This window comes from Coturnix japonica, chromosome 8 (assembly GCF_001577835.2).
Source record: "Coturnix japonica isolate 7356 chromosome 8, Coturnix japonica 2.1, whole genome shotgun sequence".
Taxonomy (NCBI): Eukaryota; Metazoa; Chordata; class Aves; order Galliformes; family Phasianidae; genus Coturnix; species Coturnix japonica.
In genome coordinates this window covers 4178708-4196269 of record NC_029523.1, presented here as the reverse complement: position 1 = coordinate 4196269, position 17562 = coordinate 4178708, and the positions used below count along the sequence as shown (strand labels likewise).

The 17562-nt window shown below is 54.6% G+C and overlaps 3 protein-coding genes and 1 long non-coding RNA gene across 4 annotated transcripts; 2 read left to right on the top strand and 2 right to left on the bottom strand.

The window, feature by feature from the left end:
• Positions 1–27: 27 nt before the first annotated feature.
• On the top strand, positions 28–6291 carry PRDX6 (peroxiredoxin 6). The gene is made up of 5 exons (XM_015869385.1): positions 28–206; positions 381–537; positions 3744–3890; positions 4480–4626; positions 5606–6291. The coding sequence occupies exons 1-5, from the start codon at positions 115–117 to the stop codon at positions 5735–5737; spliced, it is 675 nt and encodes a 224-aa protein (XP_015724871.1). The 5' UTR covers positions 28–114; the 3' UTR covers positions 5738–6291.
• LOC116653743 lies at positions 1465–4480 on the bottom strand. Its single transcript, XR_004308115.1, has 2 exons — positions 3988–4480; positions 1465–3492 (listed from the first exon to the last, which is right to left on the bottom strand). It is a non-coding gene; the product is annotated as an uncharacterized LOC116653743 (long non-coding RNA).
• Positions 6292–7288: 997 nt separating the features above from the next.
• FAM78B (family with sequence similarity 78 member B) lies at positions 7289–14265 on the bottom strand. Its single transcript, XM_015869383.2, has 2 exons — positions 13952–14265; positions 7289–11211 (listed from the first exon to the last, which is right to left on the bottom strand). Exons 1-2 carry the CDS (start codon positions 14212–14214, stop codon positions 10689–10691), a joined length of 786 nt encoding a protein of 261 aa, XP_015724869.1. The 5' UTR covers positions 14215–14265; the 3' UTR covers positions 7289–10688.
• Positions 14266–14496: 231 nt separating this feature from the next.
• Positions 14497–17319, top strand: PLPP6 (phospholipid phosphatase 6). The gene is made up of 2 exons (XM_015869384.2): positions 14497–15000; positions 16431–17319. The coding sequence occupies exons 1-2, from the start codon at positions 14607–14609 to the stop codon at positions 16799–16801; spliced, it is 765 nt and encodes a 254-aa protein (XP_015724870.1). The 5' UTR covers positions 14497–14606; the 3' UTR covers positions 16802–17319.
• Positions 17320–17562: the final 243 nt, after the last annotated feature.

Sequence of the window (17562 nt, the reverse complement as noted above, 5' to 3'; positions counted from 1 at the left end):
GCGCGGCGCTACGTTACGACAGCGGAGGACACGCCCCCCCTTACCCCGAGCCGAGCGGATCCGAACGGAGCCGAACAGATCCGAACGGACAGTGAGCGGAGCGGTGCTGTCACCATGCCGGGGCTGCTGCTGGGAGACGAGGCGCCCAACTTCGAGGCGGACACCACGCAGGGCCGCATCCGCTTCCACGACTTCCTGGGAGACTCGTGAGCAGCACGGCGGGGGAACGGCGGGGGGCGGAGGGGGAACCGGGGCGAGCTCAGCCTGTGTGTCCCGGCCTGGGGACGGAAGGTGGGGGGGGGGTGGGAGAAGAACGGGCCGCTCTCGGCTGGAGTGATACAGTGAGCTTCGGAACCCATAACCCTGCGATCCTCTTTCAGATGGGGCATCCTCTTCTCCCACCCCCGGGACTTCACCCCCGTCTGCACCACGGAGCTGGGCCGGGCGGCCAAGCTGGCATCTGAGTTCAGCAAACGCAATGTGAAGATGATAGCGCTCTCCATTGACAGCGTGCCCGACCACCTGGCATGGAGCAAGGTAGGATTGTGATTCTAAGCCAAACAGGGTGCTCATGGAATCACAGAACCCTTACAGTTGGAAGGGACCTCTAAAAGCCATCTAGTCCAACCCCCCTGCAGGGAACACCACAACTAAACCAGGTTGCCCAGGGCATCATCCAGCCTCACACTGAAAGCCTCTCCCTCACCCTGCAGGGATGGGACACCAACCACATCGTTAGGGCCACCATATCACTCGTGTCCAGGCAGGGGAAAGCACACAAAGAACAAGCAGTGACACGTTGAATATAAAAGTACAAATAAGAGCGTGTTAAATATGAAACGGTCATAGGGAAATAGAAGAAAGGTGGCACAGAAATAGCTTGTTTAAGGAACCAGAAAAGCTGCTCATGGAAAACTTCAAAGGCAGTGTCAACAGTGGTGTGCTGCCAGGTAGCATGACTCTACATATTAGGGGTATAAAATGAGTACTGAGTGGCCAGAGTACAGGACTCTGAGTGAGTTATCTGCTTCTTTCTTTACTCTTAAAAGTGGGAATGTTCTGTCATGTTTTCCAGCAGTCAGACGTATGCAAATAAGAAGTAATAAAGGTGAGAAATTTCCACATTCAAACACTACTTCATGTCTGAATGGCTTTAGAAATTGCCTGATTGCCTTATTGCTTAAATCGACCTTTGTGCCTGAGTGGTGCATAGCTGATGTCCCACCAGGCCTCAGAAGGGCCAGGGAAAAACAGCATCTAAACCCACACCAGTTACTGAGACCTTTGTGCTGGTCAAACTGGCTGACACCACCATCAAATTAGCACGTGGAACAGAATTAAATGGAACAGAAAGTTGGGGTTGTGTTTTGTAAGGGAGTGGTTTGTTAAAACCCTTTGAAGAACTGCACAGATTATGCTGACTATTACAAAGCCCTTGACTTTCCAGGAAGCTTTGCAAGGAAATCAGCCTTGAAAAGGATTTATTATGTAGGGTGACGGGAGGAAACAGTAAGTTGTGTCAAGGAAGGGAAGCAGTGACCTTGAATAGGAAGAGCCCAGAGGGTCTGCAGGGATGTGTGGTGTTCACCGTACTTGGATATCTGGGAAAAAGGTGAACAGTGAGCTGGCTTGGTAATGCTACAGAATTATTTAGCGTTACCTCAGGTAAAAGAAGTTGCAGAGAAGTTGCAAAACAGCCTCACGATGCTGATGAGATGCAGAACTTGGAAAAGCCTGAGGGCGACATTCCAAGCTTCAACTTATGTGCTGCCAGGCTGGGAGAGGCCTCAGAGACAGTGGTTTGGAAATGTCTGCTCAGCACCTGTTGAAAGAAGAACTTTGAAAGTCTTCTGGAGCAAAAAATCAAATTAACGAGGATAAATCCATAACAGTAGGAAGGCGGCTGTTCAGATCTGATGAGGTAACCCAAAGGTTCTGCCCACCCATAGAGTTTGAGCAGAGATGCCATCCTGTGGTGGCAGGTTCCTCTGAGTAAAAGTAGTCTGCATTAAATGCTAGACTAAGATCTAGAGACTGCAGCTTCCTTCACTAGACCTTAGAAATCCCAGGAATGAGCAAAACTTTGGGCAGTTAAACCTCTTCATGCAACATTTCTCTACCATCCTATTCTTTCTCTGTGGATGAAGCTTCTTTCATCTGGAGTACTGCTCAGGGGGATGCAAATGAGCAGGAAGGAAGGCTGAATTTTGCATGAAACAGGAAAGAGGTCTCTGCTTCCTTTGCTGCCAAATCTCAGTGGGCGGATAGGGCCTGGAAAGTTGATAAACCAGGCTGCTCAGCTCAACTGACAGCAAAGAGCAGTGCTGTAAAACAGAGTAGCCATAGCTGTCACACCTCTTTGCCCATCTCTGCTTTCCCAGCCAAAGATGTCACTGCTCTTCTTAGTCATGCCTCTCCCAGACCCAGAGGCTTTCTTCCCTCATAACAAGGCTGTACCTCAGCCAGTGATTGATCCTGCTCTGCTGTCCCCCAGGTCTGTGTGCTGCTTCTTCAAGACCTGGTTGAATGCATGAGTCCCTTAAGCAGGACTAACCATGGCATCTGTCCCCACAGCAGCAGGTCTGTAGCATGCAGAGAGATGGCCATCTCCTGAGAAGCCAGTGGTTGCTGCAGGGTTGTCTGGCTTGTGCTGAGCACATCAGAGGTTTCAGCATTCTCCTAGATCCCTGATGAGTTAGGTGAATGAATCACTCTAGTGATGTCTGCTTTCAGCTTGGACTCTGGAAAGTTTACAGGGAAGTGAGTAAGTCTTACATGTCTTATTGCAAAATAGGGTGGGGTGTATAAAGCTTTTTGTACAGTGATTAGCTGCATCATGGTATTACGTGTGTTTTAGAGTGAATTACAAGCCATAGGATCTGGATGTTGCTTTTCATCAACCTTCATATGTCAGTCACTACTCTGGAGAGAAGGTGCATGGTTGTCCTGGTCTGACTTTCCTCGACAGCTTCCTGGGGTGTTCAGATGGGCTGGTCTCTTGGCTTGGCTTTCCTTTCCTGCTCTGCTTTGACAAGGCAGCTCTGCAGGAGAAAGGAACCAGTTCCTTCCCAAAGCAGACCTGCACACAGCCCAACAGAGGTGAACAGCCCTTTTGTACAGTTCACTGCTGACTCACCAGCCTGATGAGAAAATAACCAGAAACATTGCAAATGAAATGTACTGCCACCTGTGTTACCACTTGACTGCTTGCAGCATCCTGAACAGCTGGGGCAGCCCCTTACTGCACCTCCTGCAGCACGGGGGTGCTGAGGGCCAACCTGCTCTCACTGCCTTCAGCACACTGAGCAGGAGCGGGCAGTGCTCAGGGCCATGTTTCCAACTCTGCCTTCCCCACATTCCACCTGAGCAGGACCCAGCCTGTTTCCCACGTTTAAAGCCCAGAGAAAACAGTAGTTTGTACATACACAGCTGATACCATATCGCTTTGGTGTGTAGGAGGCTGCTGTAATTGCTGGAGTCCACTTTGTTCCCCTGTAATATAAAGAGGACAGAAAGAACAGGCGGTTCTATTCTGGGGCAGAAAACCTGGATTAAACTTGCTTTCATGCTGACTGCTGCTCTGCTTGCGTTGCTTTGAGTGGGCTTTTCCCAGCCCTCCTGTGGCTCAGCACTTGTACAAAAATAACTCGAATGTTTTGGCCAAAGCCAGATCAGATTCAGAGATGATCAAAAGACAGTTTCTGACAGGGAGCACAAGCATTCCAATGATTTTGTCTCTGCAGGACATCAATGCATACAATGGAGATCAACCTGTGGAGAAGCTCCCCTTCCCCATCATTGCTGATAAGAACCGAGAGCTCGCCGTCAAGCTGGGCATGCTGGACCCGGATGAGCGGGACAAGGACGGCATGCCCCTGACTGCTCGTGTGGTGAGCTCCTGGCTTTAGAGCACTGTTGCCTGGCAAGCTGCTCAGCAGCAGCCATCACCTGCCATCCTGCCCTGCGTCCCTGGGAGGAGCAGCTTACCTGCATGGATAGGACCATCTTGGGAGTTAGGTTGATTCTCCTGGGGTAGATCCGTGGGTAGTGGAGCAAGAAGAGGCTGGCACAGCCTTGGCCTGCTGGCATCAGCTCCGTCTTGCTGCTGGCACCAGTTCATCCTTGTGCCTGTCCAAGCAGAGAGGGAACATAAAGTCCTTGATCCGCTGGGCTTTTCCTCTCCCCTCCTGTGCTTGTGTTAGAAGGATGCAGGCCAGGATGAGGAAACTTCAAGTAGCAGAATGAGATGGCGTTAGAAACAGGAGTTCCTACAGCAAACACTGTGTTCCATGTGTCTGGTAATCAGTTTTTGCTCTAGGAGATACCTACCACGGCATCTTTGCTGCCCCAAGCACCTGCAATCAAGCAGGGCATCTCTCATGACCAGGAGGAGTGGGAGGGCTGAGCAAATCCAGCAGGGCAGTGGGACGAACACCTTCTTCTTGACCCCTGATGATGCCCCTGTCTCCCCCTGCTCAGGTGTTCATATTTGGCCCTGATAAGAAGCTGAAACTCTCCATCCTGTACCCAGCCACCACTGGGAGAAATTTTGATGAGATCCTGAGAGTGGTGGACTCCCTGCAGCTGACGGCATACAAGAAGGTTGCTACCCCTGTGGACTGGAAGGTGAGAAGGGAAGCAGAGTTTTTGTGCGGGGGAGGTAAAGGTGCACTGAAAAATCTACCTGCTTCCCTTGGGAGTGACCCAGGGGTGCTGCTGCAGTCCAGTGATGTGAATTGGATGCTAAAACTAGATCCTCAAGGGTGTTGCTGTGTGGCATCACAGAGATATCCCTTCCATCCCTTCAGTTTTAGGTACCTGCAGTTATAGGGCCTGGCCCTTCTGGCTATCAGCATGTGAGCTCTGGGCCGAGGCGGGTCTTGCCCTTGAAGGGCGAGATAAGGAAGAGCATTGCCAGTGTCAGCTGCCAGGCCAAGGTCCACTCACAGCCAGAAAAATAGCTGGCATGAGCACTCCTCCTTAGATAGCTCGCTGCTCAGCTCCCTTTGAGCAAAGAATGGCTGGAATGGGCACAGCCCTCCCTGCATCCCAGCCTCATGGAAAACTACCAGATAAAGTTCCCTAGTTGCTGCCATCCCTATGCAGCAGCATTGTTTCAAATTCCCAATAACAGTTTAGGCAACCAAGAAGCTGAAGCAAGAACAAGCAGTGCAGCCTGCCTGCTTGAGCTAGCCAGCATTTCCCTTGGGCCCCCAGAACTGCTGAGCTATTGGATCTATACTGCTGGCTCTGGTAGCTGTCACCAAACAGGCCTGCCTGTCTGTAGCCAGGGGGACACTCCTGATGTGACAGGTGTCCCAGATGGAGTGGTGATGGAGTATTTCTACAAGTACAGTAAGGAGAGCACGGAGGCAGCCCTGCCTCCAACATTGCCAGCCTCCAGCCATGGTTTGGGGTGTGCTCACCCCCTGCACCATCCAGGGAAGCACAGCTGGCTCACCAGAGGGGACCAGCACTACCTGCACATTGGCACCTGGGCTTTGGGATGGAGGAACAAAGTGTGTGCACTGCTGCAGTGCAGAGATCCTGTGCTGTGCAGCCCACAGCATCCCTGCTGCTCTCACGGTTCCCATTTGCTCCTTAGAGTGGTGACAGTGTCATGGTCGTGCCCACCTTACCTGATGAAGAAGCCAAGAAGCTTTTTCCCAAAGGAGTCTTCACGAAGGATCTCCCATCAGGCAAGAAGTACCTGCGTTACACCCCGCAGCCTGAGTGAGTGGCTCCACCTACCCGTGCTGCTGAGGGCAGTGGGAGCCTGTGCCTGGATCCTGCCTCCCCAGCCCTGTGTGATCAGCAGCATCCAACTGTGATTCACTGACAGTGCATCCTGATACTAAGCCAATCCTCCACATCCCTGTTGTCCCCCACACTCTCTCAAACTAAAACCCTGGGTGTTTTCTTGCCTTGAATCAGCCCTACAAGGAAGAGGTTAGCAAGCTGGTGGCTGCTCCAGGTCTCACACTGTGGGCATTTCTCCTGATGGGCACCAGCTTTTCCTGGCAGCAAAGTGAGAAACGTGGTATCAGCAGACAGGTCACAAGGGGTGTCCTGCTGGGCCCATGGCTCCCATCAGGTAGCTCCAGACTGCTTCATGCCTTTAGGAGCGGTGGTCACTAACTCCTTAACACCTTCATTCGTTCCCTTGTGTAGGGGAGGAGCTGCAGAACAAAATCTCTCACTTCTTACTGCTTTCTCTTGCTGAAAGTTGACTGATTGTTTTCAGCTTTTGTGGAAGAGGGAATAAAGCAAATAAACTGGTCTTCAGTACTACATGTGGTGTCCCTTGTCTGCCTCTGCTGGGTGTTCAGCCACAGAGCACTCTGCTTTGTCCATAGCACCCTGACTGCTTGAGTTATTAGCTGGGCTGTGCACCTACACTCCCAGCTGCTGGCAGTGCACAGACTGCTGTGTAAAGCAGCCTGGAAAGCACTTTGCACAAAGGCAGCAGGTACCAGAGCAGCACTGCTGTCCCTGCTTTGCCAAAGAGCCTCAGTGGGGAAAAGGAGGGAGATGTCTGCTTATAGGGGAGGTCAGATTGGATTCAGAGGTAGCTACCCTGCTCCTATGGCACAGGACAACCCCTGCCAACTTCCTGCACTCCCACACCTCAGGGGTTTCTCACTTCAGCCAGGCACTTACCTCTAAATCCTCGGGGCTGCAAAATCAGAAGGGCTGCGATTTGCTTTCCAGGCACATTCTGCTGTTCCGCCACACAGCCCCGCTGCCCAGGGGATGCTTCATGCAGACCCAAACTTGTCAAGCGATGAACAATGTTTAGTATAATGCTAGGAAAGAAACCCGCTGGCTGAATAGCACACAGGCTGTCTGCCCATCAGCAGCTCTCAGTGCCCAGCACAGTCAGCAGCACTTGGAACCAGCAGCAATGAAGGAAGCTGGCAGGCACAGGGCACAATTGTCCTGCAGAACCAGCAAGGACTAGCAGTGCACTGCCACAGCCCCGTGCAATGCAGTGAGACCCCCTCCAGCATCCTGCAGGGATGCAGCACAGATATCTCCCAACACCGCTCCAAGCCCTCAGCTCTTCCCAGCACCCAACGCAGGCCAGGCCCAACCCAGAGGACATCCCTCCCCAGACGTGGCTGTCTTTCAGGCTGAAAACTCTTTTCATTAAGCCATAATTGCTGTCAGGAACTATTGGTGACTATTGGTGTTCTTTCCAAACGTTGCAATTGCTCTTGCACCCCTCCACCCCTCACAAACATCCCGGCCTGCTTTCCTAACAAAGCCAGACTTGAGCAGACAACAATTTGTTTCCAGTACAGATTGAATGTTCTTTTAATCCCAGAGAAGTGAAACGCAACATGTGTTGGAGTTTGCAATTACATCCAAAGACAGAAGTCCAAGCCCCCTACTCCGTAAAGTCATTTGTTGTTTAAGGCACTCTGCAAAACCAGCTTTCATCTTCTCTTCCTTCCGATTTTCCCCACACAACAGCAGAATACCTGATTTTCTCTGTTCTCCGTAGTGACACCCACATGTCCTCCTTGCTCTTATCACCATCTCCAGAAATTGGCAACATCAAATACAGCGTGAGCCAAACAGAAAAACACTGGGAGGCCGGGCCAATAAATACAGACGGGTATGGGAGGGAGCGCAGCGCCTGGGGGGGATGAGGGGCTTTGAGGTCCTGCAGGAAGGGATGTCCTCCCTGCATTGATGTGATTCCTCTTCCTCAGTTCTCCATCCCTCCCAAAAGGGGACAGGATGTGAGCAGCTGCCCATGGGCATCCCCCCCCCCCAACATTGGCGCTCCCAAAATGCACAGGGGAGACCCAGCCACCCCTGCTGCGCAGCAGAAATGACCCCCCTCCCCCCGAGTTCCAGCTGTCAATAAATACAAATAAATAACTTAAATACACCTTAAATAAATAAATAAGAAATAAATAAGAAATAAATAAGTGAGCCGAGCAACGCGAGCAAGCAGCCGCGTCCGTATGGGTGCCGAGGACAGGGGTGGCACTTGTGGCACCCACTCCGGCTTCACCCGCCTGCCCTGCAGGCGTTTCCCAGCACCCACAGCCACGCTCTGAACCCAGAGAGATCAACGGGTGCTTCCCATAGTGCTGTGCCCAGGCAACGTGTGGGCACGGCCATGAAACCACCACAGGACGGAACAGAAGGGGCACCTCGGGGCGAGGGGGAAGCGCAGCCTGTCTGTCCCTCCCTGAGATAATGAGGTGCCGGCTACAAGCGGGGATGGGGATGAAGTGCTGGAGGGGCTGGCATCCCATGGGGTGGTTTTACAGCCGAGCTCACGAGGCCAAGTGCTCATCCCACAGCCAGCACTGGGACTCCCAGTTGGGGCCCTTGGAAATGAGGGCAGCCAAGCTGCAAGCAACCCCAGCCTTAAACATGCAAGAAGATCCATAGGGGGGCTGACCGCTCCCTACACCCCGAGGAGATGCAGCCTCTCCCTCTCTGCACTTCAGTGCCACACAGCCCTTTGCTGCACCATTTCCTCAGGCTCAACCGCCCTCTAGGAGCTTTTGGGATCGTTTCTATCTTAGCAGGTCAACAATACACATCTTATTTCACACTGAAAGGTATGTCCCCCCCCTCTTCCTCCACCCCCAAACGTTGATGCAAAAATTGTATCAAAAGTTTCTAACAGCTTTTCCACACACGCTTTCCATAAACAAAACATCAGCAATGGCTAAAAACTGCCTTTGATCACGTGTCCGTACAAAAACACTGGCTGAACCTCACAAAAACAAGGTGTTCAGTGCTCACCATTTCCTCGCAGGAAAACAAAGCAGACCAGAGCTCAAAGCCTGCTCTCCCTCCAGGCTTTTCTCATGGCAAGGACTCACCCAGCCCTCAGCTAACCCAAAGCTTCCCAGACTGCCAAACTGAGAGTAATAAATAGCATGGGGATTTCACAGGTGTTTTTTGGTCTAAGACACCCAGGAGTCCCTTTGCTCATGGGGAGCAGCTCCCGGATGCCAGGGGTGTGCGTCTCAACCTGGAAAAGCACGAGCTGCACCTGAAGCTTTGCAGGGATTTGTGCGTACTTCAGAGCGATGCTGTGGGAAGGCTCTGCCCCGAGGTGTGCGCACACTGAGCAGAAAGGCTCCTCTGCAGCAGGGGGAGCAGGTTTTGCATCCTGGGGGAAGCAAAGAAGCCCTGAGCTGGGCTGTCTGACACCCAGGATCAAGTGCTCCTGATGCTGCAAGAAAGGCTTTGCACAAGAGTAGCCAGCGAAACACTTCCCAGGCTCTCCCAGCAGCAGGGGGGGATGCAAGAAGCTCCGAGCAGGAATACCTCACATCCCCACAGCAGCAAAAACCTTCATGGCACAAAGGCAAGGGTACAAGCTGGAGGTACAGCAGCAGGAAACAGAGCAGGGAAAGTAGCAAAAGCCATATTCATCTACCCAGGAACCTGCAGTAACACAGGGCACCTGAAGCTGCCGCTGGGTGGGGACAGAGCCACTGTGGCTTCTGCCTCTGCCATATCCAGGAAGGTGCAACAACCAGGGCTCAGCTGAAAGAAGGGAAATGTTGCTCCCCTGCTACAAGAAGTAGGGAATTGTACATCGCAGCCCACAGCAGCAGCACCTCCCCACAGACCAGAAAGCTGCCAGCAATCCAGGCAGTGAGGAAAGGGCACGGGGCAGAGAAAAAGGCAACCTGCCACACACCTGCAACAGCACGAGCATCCTGCACACGCACACACGCTGTACTGCTCCATGGGTGGCTGAGGATCAAACTTCCCACACCAGCAGGCATTTGGGTAGAAAATGGGTAGAAAAGAACAAGCACACAACCTCTTGCTATGCGCTCATGTCTGCAGTGGAAGCATCCAAATCCTGGAGTACCTCCAAGCTTTTCTGGGTACCACGCAAACACCGTCAGTAGCTGCCTGCTCGCCTTCGCCTGTGTGAAAAGGCATCACTTGTGATTTCTCTTCTGGTTGAGAATAATTCTTGCTCCAGCAAAAGAAATGGCTGGCGGGGATGGGGAGGGAAGGGAACCGCAAAGATTTAGTGCACTATAAAACTAAAGGATACCTAACCTGCCCTCAGGTCTCACTCCTAGACAGGAATGAACTATTGTCATCTCCTACATTCACAACCACTCTAAACACACCGAGACGCATGCATAATGTCCCGCTTCCAGCCAGCTGCAGAAAGGCCCACTCAAGTAGAGACGACTGCTGGCGCTGGGTTCTGCTCCCAGGCTCTTCCAAGTCCCAGACAGCATGGCAACGTGCTGATTATCGATCCGAAATGCATAGGTAGAGACGTGGAGGGGAAGGGTGACTGCACAACCCCCCCTGTCTGGCAGGCATGGGCTCCTTTACTACAGCTAATGGGGTGGAAAGCAGCATTTGCCACAGGCACGGTTTGCTCATGCTCCTGTTCCTCACACTTCCTTGCAAGGAGGCAGGAGATGGTTAGATAAGACAGACTTTTTTCCAGCCACAAGCCCTAGAAGCACTTAAATCCACTTCCTGGGAAATCCACCAGCTTGACAACAGCTGGGCCAAGCTCATGCTCACTTTCCAGCTGAGGAATTTCCAGCCGCAGCTACAAAGGCAGGCGAACCCAAGAGGTCTGCTTTGGCTCAGGAATCCCACTCATTTGCACCACACCAACAGCACCAAGGTCCCCACGTGCACACACCAGCGCGTGCCCCGGTGCCGTGCTACTTGGGAGGTATAACAACTATAGGCTGGCCTCGCTTAGGTCTCCACATGAGGACTTGGGCATCGTTGGCATTGGGTTTCACTAGTGCATTTGGTGGGATGGGCTCCATCCTGCTCAAGATCCGGGGCTGCTCCTGCTGAGTCCTTCCCACCAGTCGAGCACGCTGCCCTAGGAGCTGCATGGGATCAACCTCAATGTCCACTCGCATCCGCCACTTTATAGTCTGCAAGATGATCTTTTCCTTGGTAGTGGTGTTCATAGCCACCAGCCACGTGGTAAAGCTCTGGTCCCTTTTAATCCTGGTCAGCAACGGCACATTACTGTTGCTCACAGGGACAGCCCATGTCACGCTGGGGTAGAAATTGTCATTCATGCTCACCGAGAACCTGGAGATCTTGTTCGTGGGCCCGACCAGGGTCACAGTTTCTGTGGTGTTTCCATACCAGGGGTAGCTCACTCCATCAGAATCACTGATGGCTTTTACTCTCCCTTCTCGCAAGTCGGGCAGCTCCCAGCTTGACCTGGTGAATAGAGACAGAAAGGGCACGTTACTGGGGAAACGGCAACAGCAGTGCCTGAGCAGTGCCTGCAATGGAAGGAACATAGCAAGCTGCTGTGTGCTGGCAAGCACAGGGTAAAACGCTTGCTTTAGAACAGGGTACAGACAAAAGGGCAAGAATTGTATCTGAAACCCCACTGAAAAAGCCATTCCTCACAGAGCCACCAGCAGCTTCATACCAGCCAAAGCTGTTCACCAGTACCTGACTCTGTCAAGAGCAGAGCTTGGGAAACACCTTCCCACCTCCAGGAAGCCCACGATGACCTCATTCAAGAACAAATTCAGCTTTAGCTCCTTCGCTGAGTCAGTCAAGGCCAGCAGATGCCTCTGCTCTGCCAGCACAACAGCATTCTAATTAACCTGCAATCTAACCAAGTGGGTCCATACTCATTTCTGAGCTACTCTCAGGTCACTCTCTCCTTAATCTCATTAACAGAGAGAAAAAAATAACAGCCTTCCCTGCACGTCAGCTGCAGCATGGCCACAACCTACACCGAGCCTGAAGCAGCTCCCACCAGCCTACAGCTCAGCCTGCAATTTTTTTACACCCCTAAATATAGGCATTTGCTAAGACACAGGTGCAGTAATTAAATACCACAATCATGCCTGCTGCTGGTGTGACGAAATCCCTGCTATAATGTTGGAGTTGTGGGTGGGGGGGGGAATTCCAGCCAAAATCTTGGCTGCAAACCACGTTAGCAACACCAGGCGGATGCAGCGATGGAGAAGATCACCACATGGTAATGATGAGCAGCGAGTGGGAACCGTGGCCACCCAGCTCACATGGATCTTTCCTGAAATCCTAAGAACAGGGGAAAAAAAAGCAGATTCTCTTTGGATGCTGAATCCACACTTCCACTTTAAAAACCAGTGCCCCTCACAAGTGCAGACAGTGCTGGGTTCTCTGTCTTGAGGCACACTGGGTTCACAGTATGTGAGTATCTGAGAAAAACTGGCTGTATCACTGCTGGATATCAAAGAAAGGAGAACAAAACAGACACCTTAAAACTCCTCAGGCACGTTGCACCGGTTGAAGCCTCCTGCTGAGCTCAGATGCACGCAGATCTGGGCTCTGAAGCTGCCAACAAACAGCAGGAGACATCTGGCTTCCTTCCTCCCCAAGATGTGATGATGTGCACTCCCTCTGACCCTCCTAGGCACCCCAGAGTTGCATGCAACAACCCTGCCTGCTGTGCAAGCAAGAAGGATGGGGCCATCCCCAGCATCCCCTGCCTGAGCCCAGCCTCACACCAACTCCTCAGCCCTGCTCTGTGGCAGCGGCTGGCTTGGGGCAATGCAGAAGGCAGCTCATCTGTGGCTTCCAGGTCCCTCTGCCCTTGAGGAAGGGCAGGAAGCCGGAGGAAGCTGATCCCGACACAACACCGCAGCCTCTGGCACCCACAAGAAATCCCAAGCAAGGTTCTGCTTTCAGGAAGGGCAGCCAGGACAGGGCAGGCAGGCTCAGCAGCTTGAGGCAAACACGAGGCTGCTGCTGGCTGCTCCTGCTCCCCAGCAGGATCGGGTCTGGGAGAGCTGCTCCAGCCCAGCACTGTGTCAGCACAGACAGCCCTGCAGGCGAGGGCAGGCAGCACCATCTCTCCCTGTCAGGAAGCCAGGGCAGCCCAGAGCTACGCGAGATGCCACCTACTTCCATGCTGAGGATTGCCAGGGCAGCCTCCATCTGCTCCTTGCCTTGGAAACGCAAGCAGGCTGACTCCAGTAGTGACAGCACAGTGTCTTCCAGAATGGGGCTGAGGGGAGAAAGGGTGCGTTCCCAGAGCTGGAAGGTGATGGAGGGGAGCAGCTCCTGTGCCTGCACTCCTACACAGTGCACAGCTCACACCAGGGGCTGAAGGGACAGCACAGGCTGCGTGGAAGAGATATCCAGAGCCCACAGCTCCTGAGGCTGGACGTCCTCATTTCCAGCCAGAGCAGCTCCACCGTTCCTCATTTCTGAGGATGCAGGAACACAGAGATGGATAAAGCCCCGGCAGCAGCAGGAGGGCTCTCAGAGCTTAACAACCAGCACTGCATGCAGTGCCACCTAGATTCCCCTCGTTCTGCCCTCAGAGAAATAGGATCCTGCTGCTCCCAGAAGAAATCAAGAAAAATCAGGTTGACGGGTGCAGTAACCATAGCGGGGCCTCTGTCACCTCACAGAACTGCAGCAGTGCCTTCAGCCCATCACAGATCCATCCCAGGGCCCTCGTCTCACCCCAAAACCATGCCAGGGCCCCATCTCTTCACATAATGATATTGGGGTATCCATCTCCTCACACAACCACACCGGGGCCTCTATTGTGCCATGGGCTCCAGCACCTGCGCTGGGGCATCCATCCCTTCATGTAACCGTACAGGACCTACATTTCTTTACACAGGTGTCCCAACTCCTGCAGCTCCTCACGTAACCGCCCCAGGGCTTCTCAACGAACCACACAGTGCCCTACAGTGCCCTCCATCCATCCGCTCCTGTAACCGCACTAACACCTCCATCCCCTCACGTAACGGTACCACAGCCCCCATCCCACCGTGTAGCTGCACCGAGGGCTCCGTCCCTTCATGGATCGTGGGCACCTCGAGCCGTTCGCACGGCCGCCCCATCCCGTCCATCCCCGCACACCCGGCTCGGGGCCGCCATTCCCTCCCGTAGCCGCCCCGGGACACCCCCCTCCGCTCGCGGTGCCGGTCCGCCCGCTGCTCACACGCCGAGGTCGCTGTAGGTGTTGTAGAACTCCATGTGGTTGCAGGCCTGGATCCAGCCCACCACCCATGTGTGGCGCCGGGCGATGGGCGGCATGAGGACGCGTGCCGAGGCTCTGAAGTACGGCGTGCGGTAGCGCAGCACCACGGGCGAGCTCTCCTCGATGGCGGTGGCCGCGGGCTCGATGGTGGCCGACACGTCGGACACCACGATGTGCTCCCGCCGCACCCGCGCCTTGCAGGCCACGCTCTGCAGGCAGCCCATGGCCGCCGCCCCGCCGCCTCCGCCGCGCTCACCCTCCGCCGCGATCCGGGGGCCCGGGGGCGGCCCGGCGTCCCCTCGCCGCCCGCCCCACCATCGCCGCCCGCGCACCGGCGCCCGCACCGGCGCCGGCAGGGCGAACGCGCCGCCGCTCCTCTTGCGGCCCTCGCCGGCCACCGTCTGCCGGCTGGGGGCGGGGCGGGTCCTCCGGCCGGCAGGGGGCGCTGCGGCCCCGCGCCTCGTCCCGGCGTCAGGGCTCACCTAGCAACCGGGACGGGGCGGCGGAAGCGGAAGTGTGTCGGCCCGGCAGCGGGCGGCTCGCAGCTCCCGAGCGGGGCCCGGCGCCGCGGGTACCGGCACGGCCGGGCCGCCTCGTGCTGTCCGGGCCCGCCGCCATGCCCAGCCCCCGCAGCAGCCGCGAGCGCCGCAGCGCCCGGCCCGAGTTCGCGTCCCTGCTGAGCCAGCGCGGCCCCGCGGCCCCGGACAGCCCGTCCCGCCGCCGCGAGTCGGCCGGCCCCGCGCCCCCGGCGCTGCCCGACGAGGACTGCATGCGGCTCAACCCGTCCTTCGTGGGCATCGCGCTCAGCTCGCTGCTCGCCGTCGACCTGTGGGCCTCCAAGCGCCTGGGAGTGTGCGCCGGGGAGGCCTCGGCGTGGGGCAGCGCCCGGCCGCTGCTGAAGGTGGTGGAGGTGTCGGGGCACGGCATCCCCTGGCTGCTGGGCACCTTGTACGGGCTGTGCCAGAGCGACAGCTCGGCCGCCAGGGAGGTGCTGCTCAACCTGCTCTTCGGTGAGGCCGGGAAGGGGCTGCCCGGGCGGGAGGACGGGTCCGAGGGAAGGGGACAACGGACAGAACCGGAGGGAGCTCGGCCCTCCCGGCTCCCGACAGCTGTTGTGGCTGCCAAGAGCTGCGGCATCTCAGCAGTTGCTCAAGCACACAGCGGTGCCCGCAGGCTCGCTGCAGGCAGTACCTGCTTGTACTGATCTGTATCGGCCAGTGTGGAAATCAGGTTCAAAGCACGCCCTGTAATTATGCTGCTATAATGTTTTTCCCCTGGCATCCCGCTGGGTAGATGCAGATTGGACATTTTTTGCTTGCCTAGAAACTGTAGCAGCTCCAAAACAACAGAGCTGTCCTGAACCCCAGACCTTACCCTGTGAGGCACCAAGGTATCTCATGCAGATAGTTTGTATCAAAATGTTGGGTGGGGAATGTAAGCTTTGGCGCATCTAGTTCACTTAGCAGAGTGTGCTCACATCTCAGTGGCCTCCAACCACTGCTGTGCTCAGAGCAGCGCTGCCCTGGCACCAGGGTCACCCTGTGGAGAAGGAGCCCTGACATCCAGAGCAATAAAAAGAAAGGATTGAAATGAGCTCAGTTGTTTAAGAAAAAACAAACAAACAACAGCAAAAAAACCTCTCGTAAAACAAGTCGAACAAACATTCGTTCTTAAATGATTAACCAAAGAGAATGAACTGAAGTAGCCAAAGGACTTTGTGCCCAGCAACAAGGGTTACAACAAGCAGATATCAATCTCTGACAAGGCTTCCTAGAAAGAAGCAGCCGCAGCTGCCAGCACTGAAAGCTGGCTCGATGGGAGAGGGAAAACACCGCCAGCTGCCCTTGCCAGACAGCGGTTGACTCCTCACAGGCACTTCTGACTCCTACCACAACAGCCTGCATCACTCTGAGAGAAAGCTGGTACTAAGCCATCTTTTTCTTAGCTCTTAAAAGCCAAAGCCTGGTTACCTTTTACACACTGGTGCCCCCAGCAGCAGGGAGAAGCCAGGTGAGCTGTGAGCCCTCAGACTGCTGAGGAGTTACTGGACCCTCCTTGCACTGAGCCACAGCTGAGTACCTGAAGCAGGTTGATCATTTACCTAGGTCAGTGCACTTTGTGCAAAGTGATGCTGACTCAGCATGGGCTGGCAGGGACTATTAACCTGTTGGGTGCCTTCAAATTAGGGAAGGATTTGAGCCCTGAGTCACAGATTGGATTTCACACAGGAAGAAAAGCCCATCTGCTGACAGATGTGCTCACGCACAAGTCCAGGCCCTGGATGAGTGCTGTGTTCTCCTTGCCTGGGCAGTGCAGCCATGGGACATTCCACCTTCTCTTAGCAGCTTTGGTAGCTAAGCATTTTCATAGATAATGGCTTTGCATTGTTTCTCGTCTCTCATGGGTCCAATTTTGCTCACTTGCTGTTACTGTCTCCTAGCGCTGGTGCTGGATCTCGTGCTGGTGGCAGTGGTGAAAGGGATCGTCAAACGGCCGCGGCCTACACACAACAAGATGGACATGTTCGTCACCGTCTCAGTGGACAAGTATTCCTTCCCATCGGGCCACGCCACCAGAGCTGCCCTGGTCTGCCGCTTTGTTCTGCACCACCTGGTGCTCGCCGTCCCACTGCGGGTCCTCGTGGTGCTCTGGGTTCTCATCGTTGGCATTTCAAGGGTGATGCTGGGCAGGCACAATGTGACGGACGTGCTGTTTGGTTTGTTCCTGGGCTACGTGCTGTACAGCGTGGTGGAGTACTGCTGGCTCTCCCCACTGAATGCACCTGCCCTCTTTGCACTCTGGAGCCATTGATGGCTGCACCCCTCCCAAGGGAGGAGGCATATACCCTGTTCTCTAAGCACACATGGAGAGGGGGTGCTGCGACTCATCTATGTCCAGCCAACACTTAACACTAGCGGTGCTGCAGGCTCCCAGGCTTGCAGTTAGACACTGGGTGCTGTCTTGCCCTGCTGATGGGCTGTCAGGCAGAACGTGTGCTGGCCAAGTAGCTGCACTGACTACTCCAGTGACAGACCGGTCCCTGCAGAGCCTGGGAAGAGGTCAGCACATCCATCCGGCAGCTCACTGCTGATACTGTGAATCAGCATGCCCTTGCTGGGCACCTGCTGTATTAGCCTATGGTGTATGTGGTAGCTGGGGCTTTGCAAAGGTTTCTCTGCAATTGCCCGCATATCTGTGTGCTATAAATACACTGATCATATTGCTGTTGTGAGTGCACTTTCTGCAGTCTCCTCCATAATACCCACCTGGGGGGGAGGGTCTCTCCGAAATCCATTCTCATGTTTATAAAGAGCTCTGCCTTCTAAGAACCGTGTCTCTTCCCTTTTTCATGTGATTCAAACACTGCCTGGAGACCAGATCTCAACCAACAAGGTCACAGGCATCTGGCTGCCAGTACAGCGAGGAAGGGATGGGGTGGCCGAGGGTTTGGTCCACCTGTTCCCTCTCCAAGAGGCAGGGAAGCAGCTCCCATTAGCAGCCTGCTTCTAAAACCACTATACAGAGCCTTACAGCTCTTTTTTTCCCCTTCCAGAAGCCTTTCCATTGCGCAG

Excerpts from the sequence above, each read along its gene's own strand:
- FAM78B (XM_015869383.2), bottom strand. The coding sequence starts at position 14,214 with ATGGGCTGCCTGCAGAGCGTGGCCTGCAAGGCGCGGGTGCGGCGGGAG. Across the intron at positions 11,212-13,951 it reads ACCTACAGCGACCTCGGCGT|GTCAAGCTGGGAGCTGCCCG; the intron begins GTGAGCAGCGGG and ends TCTATTCACCAG.
- PLPP6 (XM_015869384.2), top strand. The coding sequence starts at position 14,607 with ATGCCCAGCCCCCGCAGCAGCCGCGAGCGCCGCAGCGCCCGGCCCGAG. Across the intron at positions 15,001-16,430 it reads GCTGCTCAACCTGCTCTTCG|CGCTGGTGCTGGATCTCGTG; the intron begins GTGAGGCCGGGA and ends ACTGTCTCCTAG.
- PRDX6 (XM_015869385.1), top strand. The coding sequence starts at position 115 with ATGCCGGGGCTGCTGCTGGGAGACGAGGCGCCCAACTTCGAGGCGGAC. Across the intron at positions 3,891-4,479 it reads TGCCCCTGACTGCTCGTGTG|GTGTTCATATTTGGCCCTGA; the intron begins GTGAGCTCCTGG and ends CCCCCTGCTCAG. Across the intron at positions 4,627-5,605 it reads CTACCCCTGTGGACTGGAAG|AGTGGTGACAGTGTCATGGT; the intron begins GTGAGAAGGGAA and ends TTTGCTCCTTAG.